A 24813-nucleotide genomic window follows, 5' to 3' on the forward strand; every position below is an offset into this window, starting at 1 on the left:
TTAGAGTCTACAAGCTGATGACAGCTAACTCCTACTGACCATCCTCCTCTGTATCATCGGCAGTGGTGCTGGCTGCAGGCGTATCTTCACGTTTATCCTCAGGCTTGGGTTTGCCCTTCGCTGCAAAGAACAAAGATATGAAAGAAGCAATGAGGATAATATGCAGAAATAATTATTTCAAACACAGTTGACAACTTTCAGTTTGGGACATCAACAGAGATATTGCTCGTATTATTCATATCCAAGGAATCAACACTAGACTTTTACAGTTTTTAGCACTAGAGATAATTCATTTTAAACGATGGTTCATACCACCTTAATCCCCTACAAAATATAGGTCATATCAATACAAGTAAAACATATAATATCATATACATATAAACTTACTCATACATTACAAAATACCTTGAGATCTGTTGACAAAATGTACATCATACAATTACCTTTTCACATTTGTCAACCAGCAACATTAATGCAGGATAAATGAGCATGAAGTAAGATCTTATTTATTTCTTTTCATGAGGAAAAAGATGTTCCAATAATATGAACAACAATGAAATTAACCCATACCTTTGACATTTGCCTTCGGAGCAGTTTTACTCTTGGCACTAGACTGTGGACTCTTCACACCCTTGTTAACTCCGCTCCCTGGCTTACTCCCTGACTTACTGCCAGTCCTGGCACTCCCAGGACCAGAGGGAGTGGGGCTCTTAGATTTGACAGAGGATGGAGTGGCTGGTTTCTTAGAACTTGTATCCTAAAATATACAAAGCAAACTTAAAGTCTTCTGTATTGACTGTAATCTGATCTCACCAGGAATCAATCACATCATCATTATTTAAAGGCACATTGTCACACTTTTTCGACAACATTTTGGTCTCATATTTATTTAGGCATATGCACTCACTGTAGCTTCCTGTTGACACATTATCCCTTACGACTTGCCTGAAATCAATACTGAAACTTAAAGACAAACAGGGTCCAAACAGATAACACTTGTGATACATGGAATGTAAACGATTCCTACGTACATTCATTGAAAACTGTTGCACACTGTGTTACAGGTGTTTGAAGTACTGGCCTTAATCACAAGTTACGTTATAGGATTTTCGTAAAGAGCTAAAATGGACATCTTTGCATGAAATAAAGTTCAATCAGTAGAGGGTGCAACAGTCAAATTTTATGCAAAATTGCGTTAATTCAATCAAAGATTTTAATTTCATACTCTAATCTTAATACACAATTTTATAAAGTGTATGGTAGCTTCACTAGGGTCTAACAGTATTAATGAGAGAAATGCAACACTGATTTATTGTGATGCATGGCTTGAATTCATAATAGTATGCCATTAAGAGAATAACCCCATATATTATGACAAAAATTCAACATATAAGGGCTGTGTATTTATCTCCATTCTACCATTTAAAATTGAACTTCCTCGCTCTGCGGAAGACATTGTGTGATCCGGCAAGAGATGAGAGGCGAGCTAATCTCATCTGTGAAGGGAGTGGTTGGTGCCTTTCGTATTTTTAAAACATTTCAACATTAAAAATATTCTGTCTAAAGAAAACAAATAACCGTTTATTCAATGTTTTTATCATCACAACTCTAAACGACTGAAACCAGCCTATTGTTTTGTTTGCCGTGATACTCTACCCCCTTGGTTACACAATAATGGAATCGTCTGACCTACTTATTTTCATGGAAGTAGAGTTACACAACAGTTTGAAATGGCGGACCAGACAGTATTTACATTTTGCGAAAGTTTTAAATTTGACGTGAAAATGGAAAATACTTGACTGGATGTCAGATCAGAACCCTCCAGAATCAAAGCATAGACCTTTTTCTGATAGACCTACAATCTGTATCTCATCAAAAACTGGGGCGGTGGGGTAGCCTAGTGGTTAAAGCATTCGCTCATCACGCTGAAGACCCGGGTTCGATTCCCACATGGGTACAATGTGTGAAGCCCATTTTCTGGTGTCCCCTGCCATGATATTGCTGGAATATTGCTAAAAGCGGTGTAAAACTAAACTCACTCACTTACTCATCAAAAACTGTTGATTTTTACGCTCGCCGAGTGTCGACTGTGCTTTCATGTACTTGCCTCCACCCCCAGCATGCGGTAAAAGAGTGACAGTGCTGTTTCATCAAAATGTGTGTACATGCGACTAACTTTAAATTCCTGGAAACTTTGTTTTCATCATTTGGGGATGGATTGAGGCCAAGCTTTTCTCAAAGTGTACAAACATAACACTGACTGTCATGCGGGGATGATCACAGAGCAGAACACCAGTGGTTCAATTTTTTACATATAGATATCATTGTGACAGGGAGTATGAGTAGCATGAATTTGGTGTCTCGCCAGACCGTTATCTTGCGAAATTCCCATTTCAAATGGAAACAAATGTACCATATTCCAGGTAGGTAAATGTTATCTAACGTTTTGCTGCTCAATTTTGTATAGATAGGGGTGTATTTTGGCAAGGCATTCTGATTTATGTGTTAGATATTGTTTATGTTAGGGGCTGTGCATTGTAATTGAACATTTTTGTTAGAGAGGGTAATATGACAGTGAAATTCCCATAGAACTGTGGAGGAAATAAATTCATACAATTGTATTTTTTGAGTTTGAATAAATGCTTTTTATCAGCATTTCCAAGCAGTGCAGCAATCTTGAATATACATGCGTAGTGAAGCGCCTTGAAATCAGACACATGTTCAATCCAAATATTTCGAACTGCATTGATCTATGTGGCAAATTTCTGTGTCAGCGTCAAAATCCATGGAGTTGTTGTGACCTGCCATCATTGTGGTCAAATGGAAGTAGTTCTCACAATAAGACTTGTTAATGCGCGGTGAAATGGCCTAAAATCAGAAAGCGTCAATCCAGAATTGATGCCGACTGATTTTTCTGAACAACCAATCAGAATCCGGTATTTTCTTGAGCCATGGTAGAATTGCAAATAAATAGCTTTGCAATATATGTTATGGTTCTGATAACAGCAATCTTAAAATTATGTAGTCAGTGTTAGAAACTGATTCAGGCTGTCACTGCCCAGTGGGGCTGATGACCCAAAACTGTCACAAGCCCTTCAGACACCTTATTGACATGAAAAATTCATGATAATTTATGGACAATAAAACAATGCATATGAGAATAGTTTAGAGTAATAACTTCACAAGTAGTTGTTTCATACTATTAACTCTGACCCTCTGGGCAAATTCTCCATATTATAACTGTCTACATCTGAGATGCTGGCATCACTATCAGAACACCTGTCACAGTCAGAATCTTGAGTTTACCTTCTGTCACCTTATGATGCATGTAAATCTCTCTCCTCACCATGTCTGACGTCCTGAGATTACAGGGACTGGAGAACCCTCCTTAGCCACTTGGATTTTGCTTTCAACCAGTGGTGAATCACCGGGGTCATACTCTGGCACTTCAGAACACACCAATGATGTTACTACTTATGATTTAGATTATTTGTAAACGTGCATATGACAATTTCTTTATGTTTTTGAGGACAGTGTTGATGCTAAAATTAGCAGGTCAGGGTTCAGGAAACATGATCAGCCCCAAAATCACCACGAGGCAAGCGGGCCAGCTGCAGTAACTTTTGACAGGCCCCAGCAAAGGTCAGCTGGCGTTTTGCTGGTGGTTGGCAGTTACTTAGACTAACAGCTAGTCTCTGAAATGAACATATTTTACTGAAAAAACGTTCATAGTGAAAAAAAAAAAAATATAATAAATTGGAGCCCTGAGACTTTCTTCATTTTCAGAAGCTATTGAAATCTAGACTTGCCACATTTTCTAGACATGCGTGGGCTTTCTTGGATATATATACTTCAGGGTCTGTACGACAGACTAGCAGTTACTTTGAACACTGTGAATAGTCACAGATCCTATTTTTGTTTTAATACAATTTACAGTATTACAGTATGATGTTTTGTAACTGAATAATGAAGGAAAACATTTGTTGCAAATGAAAGTTTGTGTAGATTTTAATTTAAATTATACAGATGATCACAAAAACTTCATATATGCTCCTAACCCATTATACCAGCTCTCAGACAAAATGTTGCAATACATACTGTTTAAAAGCGCATTGCGATATACATGTACCAATAATCCTGGCTGAATTCATTGAGTAATGGTGATGCTGTATATCATGTACAGACAGGCTTTGACAAATCAAAATTTTCAGGAATGCCAACAAGACAAAAGCAGGAATAAACACCAGTGGCAGAAAATATCAGTTATAAAGAATTGCACAAATTGTTCCCTACACTTAATATACAGATGATCCTTTGGATAATAAGGTGATTCACATTACTTTTGTTTCTCTCCCTGAAATGTACCTAAATAGTATATTACTATTCTAATGTAGCGACCACAAAATTTCCGAGTCTCGTGCTGGGATTCGAACGACGGACCTTCTGATCAGAAGTCGGACGTCTTGTCCACATGACCAAAGAGGTTAACCCCGTCAGCAAGCTGACAAGGTAAGGATGTCATCTGTGGGATGACTCCACGCCCTGCTACATACTCCCCCGTCAACAGAAGGCACGTCCCGGGCCGCATAGTTGGGTACTGAGGCTTATTTTGTTCAAATTTGATATGAACGTGCTCAGCCCCACATTGGGCACCAATGTAGCGACCACAAAATTTCCGAGTCTCGTGCTGGGATTCGAACGACGGACCTTCTGATCAGAAGTCGGACGTCTTGTCCACATGACCAAAGAGGTTAACCCCTTCAGCAAGCTGACAAGGTAAGGATGTCATCTGTGGGATGACTCCACGCCCTGCTACACTAAGACAAGTTAAGTTGAGACACGAAAGCCAAGACATCTCGTGCTGGGATTCGAACGACGGACCTTCTGATCAGAAGTCGGACGTCTTGTCCACATGACCAAAGAGGTTAACCCCTTCAGCAAGCTGACAAGGTAAGGATGTCATCTGTGGGATGACTCCACGCCCTGCTACACTAAGACAAGTTAAGTTGAGACACGAAAGCCAAGACATCTAATTCGATAAAGTAATATTTACTTATCTCTATTTATTATAGGTTCAACATTCTCTTTCAGTATTCATATTAACAATTACTCACTGATCACTGATTATTACCTGTATATTATTGTAACTATTTCTCAAAAATTAAATTACCTCATCCTTCTCGGACTGTTCAGCTGACTGCTTCTCTTTGTCGGTTTCTTTGCCTTCTGTGTCAGACATGGTTCACACCTAAACATGAAGAAGTGTCAGCATAAACAAAAAAAGTCAGTCTCATCAAATACATGTGCTGCCAAACTGTTGCCATCCTTGCTGGGGGGCTGGGGTGTGTGTGTGCTAGCATTTTATGCCTAAAAATAGATATTGTTTTAACAGAAAGCCTACCGTAACCCCTCAAACTAATCATAATAAATAGAATACATTTCAAGCGGGAGTTATGGTTGAAACTCCACACAGCTATCTACCACTATATTACCTTAGTCTACCTGCATCAAAAGTAAGGTTTGAAAATGATATTGAAGAGAAAATGATTTTTTTTTTTAATTTCAAAACTGGTTTTCATTATGATTTAGTATCAATATTCATAACTGATTAATGACTGCAGACGAAACACATGATTTCTGAATTAAAAGAAACGGGTACAGAGTACTAAATGTATTCTACTAGTTTCAGCATAGAAGTGGACCTCAAATCATAACTGGTAACCGCAACAGTAGTGGCATGGAGTTATAGAGCAACTGGCACGAATGACGAATGAATTTGGGGATGCCAGTCTCCCCAAAACATGTTCATATAAATATCACCTGACAATGTGCGGAGACACTGCAGGATGTTAGCCATCCAGACAAACGAAGCAAAGGCTAGCCCAAACTCGAACCCCAACTCTTAAAAGCCTAACCAAACCCTGAGTATTAGACGAAAGCATTGTTGGTAAACATGGTAAAATACCGAGGATACATGAAGTCACAAAATCAGGTGGCCAACATATTCGATAATCCCAACCAATGTGCATGATAATGAACGAATTCAGTAACAGCAGACGACAGGAGAAACATTTTTTTACACAAAAGGCGGGTTGGGGTAATTTGCTCATTTTCATGAGTCATGGAGAGAGAAATAAACTGCCTTGGATACCCAAATTATGAAATAAAGGTCTCGATCAAGGAATGTGCTCGGTATCCAGCCTTCCTCTGCTTGAGTCCTGTCTACTTCATCCAAAAGTCAAGCAAACATCGAGCTAAAACAATGTAATCACACAGGTATATACCCACCTTATTGTCAGTGCTAGACGCTGATAAAATTGTATAAAAAGTAATCCTCGAATGCGAGTGCTTTGGATCACCGAGAGCGTCAACACAACGCTGCCATATTGAAAGGACCCGGATGTTGTATACAGTGTCTGTTGCCATTGACAACAGGTGGAATATTCGAACGTGATCGTAAAGGCTGAATCTGTAATACAATTCTATTGCTTATACTTTGGGGGTTGGTGAGACAACGGCAAAGTTTGCGTTTTTAATATCGAAATCCAAAGCCTTGCCCGAGAATAGTTTTATCAAGGTACAATAACTCACGAATGTTTGACGTTCATGCCTGTGCTGGGGGTATAGCTCAGTGGTAGAGCATTCGACTGCAGATCGAGAGGTCCCCGGTTCGATCCCGGGTGCCCCCTCTATATGTTTTTTAAACTGACATTTTAACACATACGAAATACATATACCTAACACATATAGTACTGATACCAGTTGTTCACCTGCAAATTCAAGAATGTATCCTGAAATAACAATCAATACATGCATTTTTGTTAATTCTACATGAAGTTGTAATTCTAGAGATCTTTTTTTAAACTATTATCCACTGGAGCATTCTTATTGGACATTTCTTTTATCAACAAAAGCATATAAAATACTTTGATTTTACAACAGCATGTTCATTTCATCAAGTGTTTCTCAAAAGGTGATACATTAACACGGTCACTGAAGATGGTGGCTGAAAAGTAACTGTACACAGAAAAATTTCTTGATAAAATATGTAATGTTCCTTAAAGACTGATCAGACTATTGCTTCATTTCTGAAGATATGTTTTGATACAAATAAATAATTGATTCAAATTGAAAAGTTGGTTGGTTGTTATATGGCAGCAGATTGTAAATCGAGTCTGGACCTGACAACTCAAAGTCTATTCAACTGCCCCCAGTTATAAGGCCATGTACTACAATGTACTTGCAATATACTGGTAGTAGCATTTCTTAAAGGAAATATATGTTTTGAAAACATGTAGGGAATCGAACCTGCATCTTCAGTATGACAATCAGATGCTTGAAACTCTACTTTATCCCACCACCTAATCTAATTTGACAAGGAGTCCCAGTGAGATGAGAGATTTAAGGAAATAATGCATTGCAGAAACGGCTGGGCGGAAAGAAAAGTAATGTGGTTCAGGAACCATGAGACAGACTAAACTGTTACGTTGGATGTGTCAAGTTTCAGAGTTGTGATTAGATCATATTTTTTTAGCACTTTGAAATTAAATACAATACACAGCTTCAAACCCACTCCACAAAACAATACAAAATTAATAACTAATGTTCGTAACTGTTTAAGCTCTCTGAAATATAGTTCATATTACAGTTTTGGTGCCATTATAGATATGTAGAATTATCATTTCAGAGGACTGTCCAATGAACAGCTGGAATCAGCATTACTTTATGAACTGGAGTCTCAGCCAATGACTTTGAACATTCATACTGGGTTATACCAAAACAAACTGAAAACACACAATTTGTTTTTCGTTCAATTTTTCCTAGATATTGGGCAAGTGTGCCTAGATAGATTTGAATCTTTGAAGTCTGTGCCCAGCATTTTCAAAGTCTTCTGAACAAAATCATTTGCACTAAACAGTGACGTTTACATCAAGACTGAAGCTGATCTTTTTCGTTAGGGCTGTATTACAACCTAATCACTATGTTACTCTTTTCTTGACATGCTTTCCTTTCCTAGTGGGGCAAGCTGGAAAAAGCTTTATCTCAGTGATCCAGCAAATTGTGGTGTCTGGATCAAGCTCACTTGTGATTGTGTACCATACACAAACCTGTATGAATCCTTCGGTATACGACCAGATGGAGGCCACATGAGTATGTGCAAACACCTAGTTGAAGGTTCAGTAACATGCAGTAAACCTCGACAAAGTACGAAGTTCACATGTGAATGGCAACCTCATAATGATGAAAAAGGAGCAATAACATGGTGCGCATAGTGGCTGCAGGCGTGGTAAGATCCTTAGGAAGTTGAGGCTGACAACATGATGTGCCGTTGATAATGACACCCAATAATCCAGGGAAAAAAATCAAGTGCAACATGCACGTACTAGATGTATGGATATGTGCGCTATTTAAATATCCAAGAATAATAAATAATATGATTACACATATCAACCAAGTCAGCAAACAAGACCTCCTGGTAACATTACCACAAGCATAGACTGATGAAGACTAACTCGCACCAGGGTTACCATTTTAATGGTCAGACACTAAGCACTGATGCTGTAGTAATACAGGCTCAAGGATCACTGTGGACAAGAATTTGGGGATTTTACCCATAGTGAGTGAGTGTGCGAGTTTAGTTTTACGCCGCTCTCAGCAATATTACAGCTATATGGCGGTGGTCTGTAAATAATCGAGTCTGGACCAGACAATCCAGTGATCAACAACATGAGCATCGATCTGCACAATTGGGAACTGATGACATGTGTCAACCAAGTCAGCTAGCCTGACCACCCGATCCCGTTAGTCGCCTCTTACGACAAGCATGGGTTGCTGCAGGCCTATTCTACCCCGGGATTTTACCCAAAGAAGAACGAAGTATCACATCAAAATTTTGGCATGGTGAGAGATTCCTATTACTTATGCATGTTTACACTAAGTAATAATACAGAAATATCCAATAATTCCTTCTGAAAAACCTATTGTCCAGACTGAGGACTGAGACTGAGATTTTCCCCCATTGGCCATTTGCTCCTGAGTGATCCCTTGGTAACAGGTCTTACTGACTTTGGTAAAACCAATGACAAAATCAAACCAGTATGACGAGATGCAAATGTGCAAGATGCCACTTCTAATTTGAATACCCTAGTCACTAAAAGACTTAATGTTTGAAGGCATTTGACCAAAAACAAAAATTCACAATCTACAATTTTGGAATATATGTGTTATCTTCATAGAGAGAGGATCAAACTGTAAAAAAGATGGAGCTTTCCACAAGCTCTTGTCCAATGAAAAAGCTGTGTGTAACAAGAATTTCCTATTGAAAAAAATACATAAATACGACATCTTGATAAAAAAAAAAACAAGCAAAACCATAATGTCACCAAATTTATTTCTCTTGATTTGGTAGACTAGAGAGACAACACACTGATATATACAATATCAAAATATTAAATACTACCTGTCAAGTTCAGTAGCTTGGCATTACATGACTGAGTACAATTCCATCACAACACAGATCGAGATCAAATCTAAATGGTTCAGCATTTCAGTCAGTTTGGGTGCCTGCCTAGGAATTGCCTTCAGAACACATCACCACATGCATCAAATGTGTTGGCCAAAATCAGTGGTAAAGCAAGGGACATTTATTCTGAAATTAAGCAACCCTTGATAACTGTTTCTTACAGAATGTTCTAATATTGCGGCCCCAAAAATTAATCATTTAATGTCTTGTTTGTTGTGGAATGCCACACATTATTCCATTCATGTGGAGTCCCGGGAGTAAGTCCTGACCAGACAAACCAGTGATGGATGTTATGAACAACCCTTGTCACCTCGACACAAAGTGAAACAATTGACAAGGTTATGGACCCCGACCATCCCTTCCTGGCAGTAACTCTGAAGATTATGGTCATCACCAAAGAATTTAAGGCTGAAAAGCCAAGTACTTCTAATGCTGTAAATCTCTCATTTTTTCTAACATGAATAATATCAAGACAGGAAAATGTTAATTAAAAAGAACACATATTTCTGACTTTAGATGGATGTCACAGGACTAATATACAACTATCATGTCATAGCGAACTTGTTTTACTCAGAACCGCTACAGTGACCCCTTTAAGCAATATTCCAGTATATCACAGTGGGGACACCAGATGGGGCATCACACATTGTACCCATGTCGGGAATCAAACCCAGGTTTTCAGCTTAACACTTTAACCACCAGGCTATTATTCCACCATCCCAAATCCAAAAGGATAGCTTAGGACATGCTTCAGGACAACCTTCGTTTCCTCGAATCACTAAGTTTGTTACCGCTTTGAACTTTTGTGATAAATGTGGTGATAGTGACAATGGTCATGAGGTCTTGTCTTGGACATTTTTGGTGTTGTTGATGACAAATGATAGACAATTATGAGTGAACAGTTAAACTATTTCTCAATGTCATCCTCTAGCACTAGATTTTGGTTCATAGCACAAAGCATCCTCTTCCTCAAATTAAATACAAATATATTAACTTGCTGACATGGTTTACATGGATTAACTGGGATCTGATGAAATCTTTACATGCAGAAAGGAAAGAAAAATTATTAAAACAGGCAGTGAAACATTAACTAATATTCACAGAGTAGTAAAAAAATAAATATTCAGTATACATAAAGGTGATGCACAAAGATGAACAGACAAATGTTATATAACCATGGCAACCTAGGTAAACATGGTTAACTTATTACAGAACTACAACAAACTAAACACCATTGTGCATAACATAGCGTCATCAATACCTACAATGTAAATGCCCACAGCAAAATATATTCACACAAAGTTTGAAAGTAAAATAGAGGATACTTCAAAAAGATTGTGACCATATACTCTGCTGAGGTTTGGTGAAGCAGAAGTTGACACCATCTGGATCCATATGAACAAACATATGGACATGTACACGAACCTGAACATATGCTACATTCAATGCTCCAAAGAATCTGCAGAACCTTTACTATTGTTTCTGTAACAATCCATCTGTATCAAAGCAGTTTGTAAATTATCAGCTCCATGCAAGGCAACCTAGTGATTGATATAATAGACATGTCACACTGTTTCAGATAGAAACAGGTGAAGGTGATTTTAGCTGAAAATCAGCTGGGGCTCTGGGGGTTGAAACAATGTATCTAATAGGTTACACTGAAATTCTGAAATCTGATAGCCTAAAAGACACAGATGTGGGTACTTGACACTGATAAGCGGGACCTCAACCTCCAAGTTTGTGTAAAAAAAACTTGTACTTTGTAGACTGACAGCAGCCAAGAAAATATTGGAAATCTCTTTCCAATCTTTTAGCGATATTCTAGCAATATCACAGGATGGGACACCAAAAAATAGCTTCACATGTTTAGCCAATGTTTGGAATCGAACCTGGATCTTCGGTGTGACAACCCAATGCCTCAAATACTAAGCTACCCTACTGTCCCTCTCAAAAGATGTTAAACACACCATCGTTCTAAATTTAATTGAATACAACACCCTTCCAAAGTCATTCGATCCTGATTCGTGATTTGACCTGTGTGGTATACCCAACCTTTATCATTGCAATCCCATTATGAATCAGGTTTGAAAACAAAATGAAATGCTGTTCTGCATTGACAACATGTACTCCTGTTGTGTGTCAGTTGTTATGGAAACAATTTAGAAATTCCAAACATGAATGTCAACATTGTTTTTCTTTATTAAGCTGAGAATTTCACAATGTGGCCATAGTTACGAGGTTAGGTGTGGACACTGTTTACTCAACTGTAGCACTAAGCACCTCAAGCACATCCACAGCTGGGGTCTGTGAAGCAGGTTTCAGTGATACCTTCTTATCCAGACAACCATTTTCCGCGAATTTGGATCATCAAAGTTCCAGACTAACTCATCATTGATATCAAGATCCTTTGTTCATATATGTATGGTAAAACCTCTCACTACCTTGGTGTCTGGATAAACAAGGTGTCACTGTAGTTCAGAACAGTCTGTTTGATGTCAAGGAGTATGTCTGTCACAATGGTAAGAATATTTCTACAATGATGTAAATCCTTGAGGTCATGAGCTGCTGCCAACACACTTGTCCAACTGTTAGAGGAAACATTCTTCACACTTCTCTATTTCAAAAGATGTCACTGTTTGTCTTATTCCCATTCTTGGCCATTGTCATTAACTTGTATCCATGGCAACACCAACACTGTTGCTTTCATTGGAGAAGTTGGCTGGTTTCATTGGCTCCCTGTCACGTTCTTGATTAGCAGCATTTTCAGGGTTTCCAACAGGTGGCACATTTTCTGCGTTATTAGTGTCAGCTTGAACCTCGTCATCCCAGTCAATTTTGAACTTGGTCACTCTGACATCTTTTGTAACAATTGTTCGTTGAAGCTGTAAAAAGACATCAATAACATATAACTACATGTGTGGACCAGAACTTATCCAAAGTTATCATCATGTTCATATCACTTAAGAAATACTGCAACAACCCTGCCAATAAATCTGGATGAAGTGAAACTGAAGTAGCTTTCTGATCTCATAATGGCTAGACTCAATGATCATGCATCATCAGTGATTGAATTAGTTCCATGCTGCGTTCAGCAATATTCCAGCAATATGGCAGCATTATTCATTTACACTGGAAATTCAAGATGTGTATCCATGCTGGTCTTGCTAATGGTTTGGTTTGTTGTTTAATGCTGCACTCCAGTTACATGATGGTTCATGTTCCATTAAAAAGGAAACAGTACAAAACCAGAAAATATTACGTGCGAACGCATAGTTACTCACAGCATCATATAGGGGCTTCATGATTGCTGTTTGGGAAAATGAGTTGGGTTTAACAGCCCTTTTAACAATATTCCAATAATGTCAAGACACGTCAGATTAACATGGAAGGAAAGCCTGGGGAAGACTTCCGCCCTACATTTTCACAATGAGGAAATTTTTAGGTATGCTCAGACACAATTAAAGAAACATGTTAAAACTCATTTTTATCCGTTGAGGAATATATACTCAGGTGATATGATTTGACTAGAATAACATTTATCGGGGGATACAGGTGAAGTCTCTCTAAAGCCTGAAGTTTTGACGGTCGTCAAGGTTTACCTTTGTTTGCAAACAGCATACTCAATACAGCATAACATGAGACTGATGGTTCTTCTAGAGATTAATATTTCTAGGGTAAGTTTTACTGACTGCTGTGCATAATCAGTTGAAACTGAAATGCTGATTCTTCAGTCTTAAACACAAAAATGAAGGAAGTTGGCTTAATTGAACAAGAACTAAGTGAAACAACTTCATTCATTTCAGCGGATAAGCATAGTTGTCTCCCTTAGATATCTGTCAACCAATCTACCAAATGCAAGTCATGATTAAGCCATCAGTAGTAATGCTCTTCTTGGTTGGTATGGCAAAATGGTTCAGAGACACTACTGATAATATTTACTGAAAATCTTGGATCTGGATCTATGGCAAATGACGACTGCATGGCCAAAGGACACAACTCTGCCCTTTCAATAAATGTCAGTTTAACAAACCTGTTCATAAATAGGTATTGCTGGTGGATTTTCATTCAACTCTACATCTTCTGAGCGGTAGAAATTGTTGACATAATACCCCACTCGAATGAACTCTTTACTCCTGTAAGAGCATGTGAGGAGGACGACAGTTACTCCGACTACATCGTTGATTGGAATCTTATTAATGTCAGGTGCAGGTGCCTGAAACAAGGCATGTGATTGGTCAGTATGTTACAACATCTCAACAACATAGGATGAACAGGAAGAGATGAGCTGCAGATATTCTGAACTTCTTTGTGAACAATTGACATTACTCAATTAAGCTGGTTGGTTGGTTGGCATCGCACTCAGCAATATTCTGAACTGAACAGATCTGGGTGTTTGTCCAGAAAATTCTTACTGCTTTTCAGAACCTCAGGAGAATAATTCAATGATCAGTTATGAAGGGTTTTTATCTGTGTAGGCCATACATCTACATGGAGATTGAAAATGTTGTGCTATCTCGATCGACTTCATTCACAGACACCAATATTAAGGAAGCCTGCACATGACTCAAAACTGAGCTTGACATGATGTTGATAATGACCACTGTTCCTCGTCAAATTACGATGACAAAATGAAATGTATGTAGCATGTAGAAAACCACTTGTTTACCTGTCTTATTTCTCCAAAAAGAAGAACAAAACCCACCAACATCTCCTTTGTGCAAAGAGTGGAAGTTTTGTAGAACACTTCTTCCTCATGTCCCCAACATGCTTAATGATAATCATACTATGGATCAGGTTAGTTACCTCAAACACAAATTTGTGGCATCCCGCAGGAACAGGTCCAACAAGGACAGTTTCCAGTATCTGGTCATGTTCCACACTCTCTGCAGATCCTACGTAGATGATCTTCCACTCTAAGTCTATGAAAAAATAAAACAACATTCACTTGAGTTGAACTATGATACAATATATTTCAAACAACACAAAACAAAAATTACTTTCTTGGATGTCTTAAACCACACCAAGCAGTAAGCCAGCTGTAAAGACACAAACATGGAAAGAAACAAAGTAAAAGGGATGGGGAGAGAAAGATTAATAGTTTTAAAAAAATAATATTGCATCAAGGTTTGTATATTAGGGCTGGGATGATTCACCAATATATTGCGATACATTTAAGATTGATACAGATATCATATTGTCGACTGGTGTATTGATATAAAACGGTACGTGACTTTTTTGCAAAACATTATTGACTAAAACGTTACAGTACCTGTCTAGAGAAAAATATGCAAGTATGATAGAATTAATTGCTTGTTTATTACAACAGTGTTATAGTTATAAAAAAATTCCTTGAAATATATCATTTAAGATAATAATACTGTGTCACTCTCTCAAAGTGTATGTATCGTCATACGATCATATTGTCCGTAAAATACCACGAAATGTATTGTACTGTGACATAGTGTATTGTCCCAGCCTTGCACTATAGACCTTCATCTAAAACCATCTATGAAGGCATTATGATGAGCTGCTTAATAATGAATAATAATAATATGGTGGTTGTCTGTAAATAATCGAGTCTGGACCAGACAATCCAGTGATCAACAGCATGAGCATCAATCAATCTGCTCAAAAGGAAACCAATGACGTGTCAACCAAGTCAGTGAGCCTGATGACCCAATCCTGTTAGTCGCCTCTTACAATAAGCACAGTCGCCTTTCATGGCAAGCGTGGGTTTCTCAAGGCCTATTCTACTCCAGACGTTCATGGGTCCACTGACCTTTGACGGGGTAGTGCAGTTCTTAAAGCCCACATGCAATGCAAAACACCTTTGCAGGTTCTGACACCTTTCGGGATGGACTTCGAGTAACAAATTATCAAAAATGCAAATTCAACTATTCGGCTAATAAAGTTGCAAAATAACGCTATGAAAAAACCCAGTGAAATCAGAGTTCAAACAATTTGATAATTTCACCCTAGTGCTGGGGTGAAAACTAGTTTCAGCAGTTCTGCTGCGCTGCGCATGGGCAGTGACTAGATTCACGCAGCCTGAAGTGGGATGCCCGGATAAGGCTATGAGAAGCAGTTATATAATCCTGGCTGTGTACACAATCAAGTAAATAATCTACTCATTAAATTAAAAAAGTTGATTGTGATAAGCAGCCTCTGTGACAGACAAAACTCAATGTCTCTTTTATTGATATCTTTGTGTCTGTCTGCTAATGACACTAATGCAATACATTACTTCAATCACTGATCACATGCAATTAAAGCCTAGCACTTATTAGGCTTAAAGAGCATAAGTAAAAAGCCAGCTTATTCAATAGTTTCTTATTAATTTTTGACTTGCTGTGTGCATGCACAGGGCATGTAAAAATATTTTTAGTTTGGTCGTATGCTTTAATGATAGAGTACACACTCTAAAAAACAAAACAAAATGAAAATCAAAACAAATACATCATTTTATGACAAGTCCAAGTGATCTCAATTCATTTATTAAACAAAGACAGGGATTAGCTAAATGAACAGCTTACGTGAACCAGCTTTTGTATAAACACATCTCCCCAACATTGTCCATCCTCCGCATCCCCTTCTCACAACTAACAAAACAAGAGATTTTTTATGCAGTTGCAGCCAAAACTGGACAGCAATTATTGAAAAGCATGGGCAAATGGATGTACAGTGGAAGCTGTCTACACTGGCACTCATCGCAACTGAAGAAATAATCCAATTTAGGTAACATACCAGACAGTAGAGCTGATGGTAAATGTGGTGATAACTTACCTGACTGGACAGCTGCCAGTTAGTCAGCTATGTATAGCTGTCACACGTACATAATCTTCATAAAAGATTTCATTTAGAGTGTATTAACAGTATCGATACACATACAACCAAACAGGAACTGGCCAGTGTCTAATTTTACACACTCTGCGAATGCGAATGTGCACAGCAAGTTGGAAAGTAAAATGAAACCACTGAAAGCTGGCAAATGAACCAGTCAATGAAAGTTATTCTGTTACGATAAATGACACTATGATGAATAGTGATCCTGCAACTGTTTCTGTAGACTAACAGCTAGTCTCTGAAATGAACATATTTTACTGAAAAAACCTTCATAGTGAAAAAGAATAACACAATGAAATTGAGCCCTGAGACTTTCTTCATTTTCAGAGACTAAACAAATCAGCACAGCGATAATTTCTTGAAATTTCTCAACATGTGCAAAGATTATTATCACCCATTACTGACAAGCCACTGAATGTGTATGTGACAGGACTTTTTATTGCCCCCAACATCACCCTACCCAACCTGACCCCTGCTCCCTCTCAGTGTGGTGTGGGCAGCTCAGGGGAAGTATCAAGTGTCGCAACCACATAGCTTAGGGTTAGCATCTCTTGAGACTAATGCTATGGCTGGAAAACTGGATGTATCCAAAACTCCAACAAAGATATCAAATATAATTTTTCTGTCAAATCAAAATATTCTGTCTGCATTATATATGGCAGTTTGATTGAAATCACATGGAACAGGAGAAAACTGTTTATTGGAAGTAGTTAGACAGAGCCATGTCTTTGAAATGTTTTACAAGTAACAGTGAACAGGAAATGTTCAACACACACAGTGTGTAGAAAATGTTCACATGAGATCACTCATATGAACAATACTTTGTGCTGTTTTGTAAAACCCTTTGAAAAGACTGCCATCGAATTGTACCATTCCTGTGGAACTGAAGTCACAAAACAACTGAGATAAAAAAACAGTCTGTCATACAGATCCTGAAGCAAATATATCCAAGGAAGCTCATGCAAGTCTAGAAAATGTGGCAAGTCTAGATTCCCTTAGCTTCTGAAAGTAAAGAAAATCTCAGTCTCCATTTTATTATGTTATTCTTATTTTTTTACTATGACCTTTTCCCAGTAAAATATGTTTAGTTCAGAGACCAGTTGTTAGTCTACCGAAGACACTGTGAGACAAAGGACTCGGTCAGGAAGTCAGTATTCCAGGAAGGAAGATCAGGAATCTTGGATAAAACCAGACACATGTTGCCGGAGATGAGAGGACAGGGCAGGAGGTCTTAGCCACGTGTGGGGATATGGGGGAGCTGTTGGGGAGCCTCCCCATGAATTTATACAGAACACCAGTGACAGCTAGAGATGAACTGATAATTACTAGCCATATACTGGCTATGAATTCAGCAGATTGGTACAGACCCTGAGGCTATAGAAATCTAAACTTGCCACATTTTCTAGACTTGTGTGGGCTTTCTTGGATATTTATACTTCAGGGTCTGTATGACAGACTACTGTTTCTGCCAATGGAGGAATTGTTAGCTGGAACAAGTTTGTATGGATAGACAACTTCTTTATTTCATCAGATCTATTTGATGCTTTGATGTAGATGCACTGTTATCAAGCAAGTGATGACATGATACTCAGCTAAACTCCAGCTTTAGGACCACAGCCTATACATCCTTTAAGTAACTCTGGGTCAGAAAATTTACTGACCATTAGTGTGAACAATGAGCCACATCTTTGGGACACAAAAACATCCAAACAACCTATCTAGCCACTTTTCACAACCATTGACCATGAGACCACAGATTTCCCTTGGGTCAATGGGGTCTACATACTCCCATCTAGCTAATCTCATCGAGATAAAGACAGAATGAATAATATTCATTTATAGAATAAACTGCAATCTCAGCATAGATCTGAACAGAGTGTACCTTGTTTTTTCCAAGAAAACTTTAAGTCATTGAAAATGACGGAGCAATCCAGTAACTGAACTGTGCATTTTCACACTCCAAGTTTCAGACACTGCGTATTTCGTAAAAATAACGTTATTGTTTCATGGTACTGGAAACGAATCGTCAAAAGTAATGTTTCTGATGTTACAAATAGATTTCTTTCTTTCTGTAATCTTACCTGTCGCTAGATCTTCTGTGCACTCAAAAGTTATTTCGAATTGGAATGGGTTCAGGAAAGATGATGGATTGTCCAAAACAGTTACGTTACTTATATGTACTTTAGCCATTATTAGTCAAACTTTTAAAGTTTCATTTGTAATATGTTTAGAACAAAGTTGGAAAGACTGGTGCCGAAATGTTTGTAAAGTGTTCGTGAAAAGAGCGCCAAGCAGAGACATCAATTTATTCCTATTTAGTTAACTACATCGTGATTGGCGGAATACTGCCATCGTTGTGTGCAACAAACATGTTGATTGGTCACCCATTGCGCATCTGTCTGTCCATCTCATAGCACTTCCGCTTCCGCCGTGTGCATGTTGACAAAAGCGACAGTTTCTGTCAAAACGTAGGTTATGTGAACATATATCAAGTTTTAATCCTGTTTCTGACAGTCTTGCAAGTATGAAAGCTACATGCTTGAAACTAAACCTACTGACCCCACATACAAGCACTTGTAATGACCGGTGTGATTTCGACAGCTAGGCTTAGTCAACCTGTGATTACCGTGAACACCTGTTACCACCCTAATTGAGATATTATTACTAAATCCTGAGATAATCTTACGCACGTCTGATCGAGGTTTTTTTCCAGAGTTCAAAAATAATTTTTATTCTGACTTGCTGGATATCTAAACTAAAGGATTATCTGCTACTAAGTTGCTAGTGGGATGGAAGGGGTCACCAGTCCTTGAATTCTATTGTATTTGAGTTAAGTAAACGTACATTAACTTCAATCTTTTATAATATATCAGTGGTCATACATCCATACTTGCAGTCAGTCACTTATCAATAATTGATTGAGTGAAGATATCAATACTCGATTATGGTTTTAGAGGTCGATTCTCAACACTACAAATAACCTATTTTATCTGTGCAAGATTTATTGAACAAATTTATTAGTACATTAGAAAATTGCTAACAAAATTATATCATGTCGGTTAAACTATGTTTCATTGTTATGTCTGTGATAGAGTGAGTGAGGATATGTCCTGATACATAACATTAATTGTAATTTAAGATAATTTGGGGTAGAGAAAGGTAATATTATGTCTTGAAAGAGATTTTTACCTTTCAGTGGCAAGGAGACATTGCCTTTTCATTACTTAAGTGTGTTAAGTCTCCGTGTGATCATTTCAGGAGGAAGCAACAATGTCTACCATGATACCAAGAACCAGTATTGATGAGGCCAATCGACACCTACTGGCTCTACACAAACGTGTAAATGAGCTTGAAAATACTGTTAAGGAACAAAATGATGCTCTCCATGCAAAAGATGAATTACTGAAGACTAAAGTTTCTGAGATAGAGGCAGCAAAAAAACGTGAACTGGCTAAGTTATCAGAGAAACTTGTTTCAACAGAAAAGACTGTGGAGATCATTCAAGAGCAACTACGTCAGAAACACCAACAAGTTGCAATACTGCAACGTAGTTGCAGGCTTATGCAAAATTTAGTGTCTTTCAAGCATAATGTGAAAGATTTATTGAGCTGCATAGATGATGCTGAGAAAGACATGGCCAGTCAAAGAGACTTCCTTAGTTTATACACTGATTCTTCCACAGCTATCACCAATAATGCGAACTCAAGCCCAAAGTCATCAGGAGTACACTTAAACTCAACACTTGTAAATAGTTATGCAAATCATGACAACATTCAAGATGATCAGAGTATGGATGGGATGGATTCAGATGATGATGTTTGGAAGGTTCGCCACGGAAGAAAACCCAGAGGGGAAAGAAAAGCTAAAGCCAAAGGGAAAGAATTTTACCTATGACGCTAGGAATTGAGTTGACTGAACCACTGCTGAGAAGCACTGACAAATGTTTCAGGAAATCTTTGGTATTGAACCTGATGAATGACATTAATGAGATACTGGGATATGTTTATATGAGTGATTCATCTTGTACTTTTATGGTCTAAATGGTACACTTGTTGTTAATATTTTACCATTGTTAATTTTACTGTAAACATGATAGATCTGTTTTGCTCTTTGAGACTCAATAACAAAAAGGAATCTGTTCATGTAAGTTACAAACTGTTCATGTTAGTTACAGACATTTTTATAAGTATATGAGATAAGAAACCATGAAATTATATATTAGTGATAAATATTGCATATTTCTGTTATTAATAATTTACTTCCACACAAGTTGTTCCTTTGCAATGCTGTCGATCAGTGTCTTGTTCCAATGCTGCTGGAATCTCTCTAAAAGCAGTATAAGATCTCACTAAGACTGTGCTCTGTATTGATAATTCAGCTTGAGGTTCCTAAAAACATACACAGCAGTTTGTTGCGTACAACAAGGGTAAGCTATGTTTGTTGAGAACAAGTTCTGTTCCAAGCTTGTTGTTTAGCAGCTCATGTTTTTGAGGTTTGGTAACAAGGTCTTAGTTGTGATCCATACTTAGCACTATTGCTATTGTCATAAAATCGTAAGTAATCAAAGTGTTTTTCAGACTTCATTTTTTCAGTGTAAACAATCAAAATTAGGCTAGTGCCACATTTTAAGAATATTTGTAAGGGGTAGTTAAGAGTTAGATTAGAATGTGTATCAAAGGTCAGACTGGCAAAATGTAGGAGTTAAAAAATATCCTAAGGGTGGATGTAATTTCCTAAAGCATTTGTCAGGAAGTCATTTTGAATATTTGAATATGCAAACAAAACAGTTTTAAATAAGCATATTTTCAGTCAAACAGCATATTCACATTATTTTTTCTGTTATTCTTTTAGGGGGGTTACAGAAGCTTAAGGAATTAATATAGTATTTAACTTAGTATTTGTTATCGTATCCTCTTGTTTTGTGTTTTTGATATTTTGAAGGTCACATGCAACCGAAAAATCAAACATAATTAAACCACAGTTATCACTTGTTCATGATATATAAGATGCTTTGGTGATTGTGAAAAAACAAATAAACAAAATTATAAGAATGTAATCGCAAATCAGAAGTGCAATATTTTGTACTTGGGTTTTCCTCCCTCGAAACAAAGCAGCTGCGATACCATACCCAGTTAGGGCTGGTGACTGTGCACTCGTGTAACAAACCTTTTTCATTGGCCACTGGTTCATTTGCCGATATGCTTAGCCGGCTCTTTCTTTATGGTTTAGAAGCCCAAGAGGTGTTAATTTCAAATTGCAAATGGTCAGTAAGAGAAGTTGTGCATTGCATATTGTCATTAGCAGACAGGCAGGCATACATATAGGTGTGAATAAAGCAGACGTTGTTTTTTTTAAGTCACAGAGTCTGCTGATCACAATCAACATGTTTTCGGTTTTTTTATTTTTTGTACTTGTTTATGTACACAACCAAGATTAGACTACTGCTCTTGAACTCGTACTCTGGGCAGGCGTACTGTTTCAAGCTCTGCGAACTTACTCTTATGAGTGCAGCACTACATAGCTGTTGACACCACTTTTTCCCCCATCACAGAGGGAAAATTAGTGAATCGTTTGAACTCCATTTTCGTGGGCTTTTTGTCATCATGGTTTTTCTTTCAACTTCATAGGTTGAATTGGCATTTTTGATGATTTGTTTCGGCAAGTGCAAAGTTGTGTTTTGTGCTGCATGTGACCTTTCAGTTTGTGCACATAGTATATGTGTGTTTGTTTGTTTGTTTGTTTGTTATTAAATATGTTACCATTGTTCGGAAGTTTTTCAGGTGTATATGATGAAGTTTACTAGTCATAAAAATACATTGTCAATTTGTTACCAGAACATAATAACAGACTGATTTGTTTTCTTATTTATGTTCACTGAAACAATGATCTGTAATGTGTTTGTTTTCTTTATTATGTTCATGTGTTGGAACCATTCTTCCCATGGACCAAGAACTTGAGATTAATGTGTTATATGTAACATTACCATGACTGTTTAGATATTTGTACATCTACACTTAGTCACAGTAAACAAACCTTTCTCAGCTGATTTTGCTCATTTGAATCATCATATTTTGCCAAACAGAAATGATGGGACCAGTTTTAATTTCTTTGTTAATTTATTTATTTATTTCTCTATTATATTGAGTATTTATTCATTTTGTTTATGTTTTTCACACTTGTTAAATGTCTAAGAAATCCATAATCAGAGGAGAAATTGAATCTGTACATAATGAGTGTTGTGATGTTTATCATTTTAATCTTTGTTTACAAAGATTTTTACATAAACGTCAATGCACAGCAGCTGGTTGAATTCAGTGTTTGACAGTCCAAGACACATTATGTCATATTGTAGCAGTAATATAACTATTGTTGTCAGGAATACTACGTCTTTCTGGTGGTTTGTCAGCTACATACTGGTCTGTATGTTGCACTTTCAGTTCTTACACTTTTGCCAAAGGAGTATATTATACATTATTCATAAGGCTCCATTTTTGTATTATTTGTATGATTGCATTTATTATTTTTTTTCACTTCAAAACAGATTCATTTGAAATTTAATTTGTAATGCACTGTATTTTATTACATTTTTGACTGGATATGAGAGGTAATATTGAAGTGTATTAGACATACATGTCATAGTCACCATACAGGTCTTGTTTTATTGAGAAGGTAATAATGAACTTTATTCAACATTCTGATCATGTTTCATTAGGTAATAATGACCTGTATTTAACATAAAGATCATATTTCATTGGACCGGTTACAGCGAACTATTTTCAACATAAAGGCCATGTTTCATTGGAGAGTTTATAATTGGCTGTATTCAGCACAGAGATAATATTTCTTTAATGCTGATATTTATTTGGAAATATTGTAATATAAGTAACTGTAGTCATTATTGAGTTAATGTTTCTGGTTACATTTAATCATGAAACACATTTTAAGAAACAATGAGGAATGCCCCCATTTCCAAAGAGATCATGTTTCCCTAGGAGTGTTTGGTTGAGTTGAGGTAGGATGTATTCTGCATGAAACTCCTCAGAAAAAGACCATGGCATGTTGTATTCATTCTATATTCCTTGTGCCTTTTGTACCCAGCCATGTGACAAGGGAATCTGATGTGTGCCACCCACAGACCTTCATGGAACACTTGGTGTCAGGTATCAGTGAAAATCTGGGTTAGAATTGATCTTCAGTTTTCATGCTTGTCGTAAAAGGCAACTAGTGGGATCAGGGGGTCAGTCTCACTGAGTGGTTTTCACATGTCATATCCAAATTGCGTAGATTGATCACTGGATTTTCTGGTCCAGAACTGATTATTTATAGACCGTCGCCATATAAATGGAATATTGCTGAGTGCAGTGCTAAACAACACACCAACCACCCACATTGTTGTTGCTGTCATGCATTAGTGAAGATGGATACAACTGTCAGTATCCATTTCTTGGAGTTGGCGGTACAACATAGTCAAAGATACATCCAGATATTACATCATTCAATATAGTGTTGTATCTATCTTGCATAGTCGACATAGAGTTCCACACAATAGGTTTACAATTGACTAGGGTAAGATTAGAATGATTTGCTGATCGTAACATCACGCTAAGATTGGGATTTAATGGGGTTTACGATTTGCATAGGTCTAAGATCGGTTAGTGGAACAGGGCCCTGATATATAAGCAGCAATATGTGTTGTATTTGGTACTGGTCTACCTGACTGTGCTTTTAGAAACCACGCCATTCAGTAATTTTTGTCACTTGAAGAGGTATGATACCTTTGTGCAACTTCATGTATGTTAGTTTAATGTTACACAGTTATTTTCCTCTATTTTGATTCTAATCGTACTTCCATGATATTTTGGCCACATAAGGTAAACCTGGGCCTCTCCCCTTATCAAATTTAATTGGGGTATGCTCTTTTAATTGGAGATAATGTTGATCACCTCAGGTAACATATTTTTTTAATCTATTGTGAATTCACTAAATTAAAATTCATTTTATTAAAAGATCTTGTTATTATAAAAATCATGTTTTTTCATTGATGAATCGATATTTTTTTTTAAATTCCTGTTGTTTTTAGAAGTTAGTTAATGTGTCAAATCCTACATGCTGCCTTGAAAATTTTCCAGCTTTGTTTCATATCAGTACTGAAATCTCTTGTTAAGAAAACACATATTGAATAATATAAGTAAACAGTTGACTGTTAAGAGAACTTTTGTTCACATATTACTTTTTACAGACGGTGCCTCAAGGGGTACCACTTGTCAAACAAATGCTGTGGTGACTTGCTATTTTTATTACAAACTTAGATTTTTGACAAATTTTTCTACAAAATGGTACAAAAATTAACAATTTCTTTTTCTTATATTTTTTTATCCAACCTTCTAAGAAGCCTAGTATGTGATCCTAGTGGAATAAATTCACGAGTTGGGGCACAGGAAAGGGGC

The 24813-nt window shown here is 37.2% G+C and overlaps 3 protein-coding genes and 1 non-coding gene across 5 annotated transcripts in view; 2 read left to right on the plus strand and 2 right to left on the minus strand.

Annotated features, from left to right (window-relative positions):
* Positions 1 to 6565, minus strand: part of LOC137292194 (dynein axonemal intermediate chain 3-like) — a 29221-nt gene extending 22656 nt beyond the window's left edge. For both annotated transcript variants that reach the window (XM_067823759.1, XM_067823757.1), the window contains exons 1-4: positions 6289 to 6565; positions 5171 to 5248; positions 571 to 757; positions 40 to 120 (exon numbers count right to left, since the gene is read on the minus strand). In XM_067823759.1, coding sequence (XP_067679860.1) covers positions 40 to 120; positions 571 to 757; positions 5171 to 5239 — 337 coding nt within the window. In that variant the 5' untranslated portion in view covers positions 5240 to 5248; positions 6289 to 6565. The remainder of the gene's footprint in view (positions 1 to 39; positions 121 to 570; positions 758 to 5170; positions 5249 to 6288) is intronic.
* Positions 6566 to 6617: 52 nt separating this feature from the next.
* On the plus strand, positions 6618 to 6689 carry Trnac-gca (transfer RNA cysteine (anticodon GCA)). Its single transcript has one exon. It is a non-coding gene; the product is annotated as a tRNA-Cys (tRNA).
* A 2685-nt stretch (positions 6690 to 9374) lies between these two features.
* On the minus strand, positions 9375 to 18710 carry LOC137290617 (histone chaperone asf1-like). The gene is made up of 4 exons (XM_067821677.1): positions 18448 to 18710; positions 14327 to 14442; positions 13554 to 13736; positions 9375 to 12405 (listed from the first exon to the last, which is right to left on the minus strand). The coding sequence occupies exons 1-4, from the start codon at positions 18554 to 18556 to the stop codon at positions 12190 to 12192; spliced, it is 624 nt and encodes a 207-aa protein (XP_067677778.1). The 5' UTR covers positions 18557 to 18710; the 3' UTR covers positions 9375 to 12189.
* Positions 18711 to 18782: 72 nt separating this feature from the next.
* LOC137291146 (vimentin-type intermediate filament-associated coiled-coil protein-like) lies at positions 18783 to 20317 on the plus strand. Its single transcript, XM_067822432.1, has 2 exons — positions 18783 to 18834; positions 19625 to 20317. The coding sequence occupies exon 2, from the start codon at positions 19637 to 19639 to the stop codon at positions 20258 to 20260; it is 624 nt and encodes a 207-aa protein (XP_067678533.1). The 5' UTR covers positions 18783 to 18834; positions 19625 to 19636; the 3' UTR covers positions 20261 to 20317.
* The last annotated feature ends 4496 nt before the right edge of the window (positions 20318 to 24813 follow it).

Source organism: Haliotis asinina, chromosome 7, assembly GCF_037392515.1.
Source record: "Haliotis asinina isolate JCU_RB_2024 chromosome 7, JCU_Hal_asi_v2, whole genome shotgun sequence".
Classification (NCBI taxonomy): domain Eukaryota; kingdom Metazoa; phylum Mollusca; class Gastropoda; order Lepetellida; family Haliotidae; genus Haliotis; species Haliotis asinina.

Excerpts from the sequence above, each read along its gene's own strand:
- LOC137290617 (XM_067821677.1), bottom strand. The coding sequence starts at position 18,556 with ATGGCTAAAGTACATATAAGTAACGTAACTGTTTTGGACAATCCATCA. Across the intron at positions 13,737-14,326 it reads GCCACAAATTTGTGTTTGAG|GCACCTGCACCTGACATTAA; the intron begins GTAACTAACCTG and ends GCCTTGTTTCAG. Across the intron at positions 12,406-13,553 it reads CAATACCTATTTATGAACAG|CTTCAACGAACAATTGTTAC; the intron begins GTTTGTTAAACT and ends GTCTTTTTACAG.
- LOC137291146 (XM_067822432.1), top strand. The coding sequence starts at position 19,637 with ATGTCTACCATGATACCAAGAACCAGTATTGATGAGGCCAATCGACAC.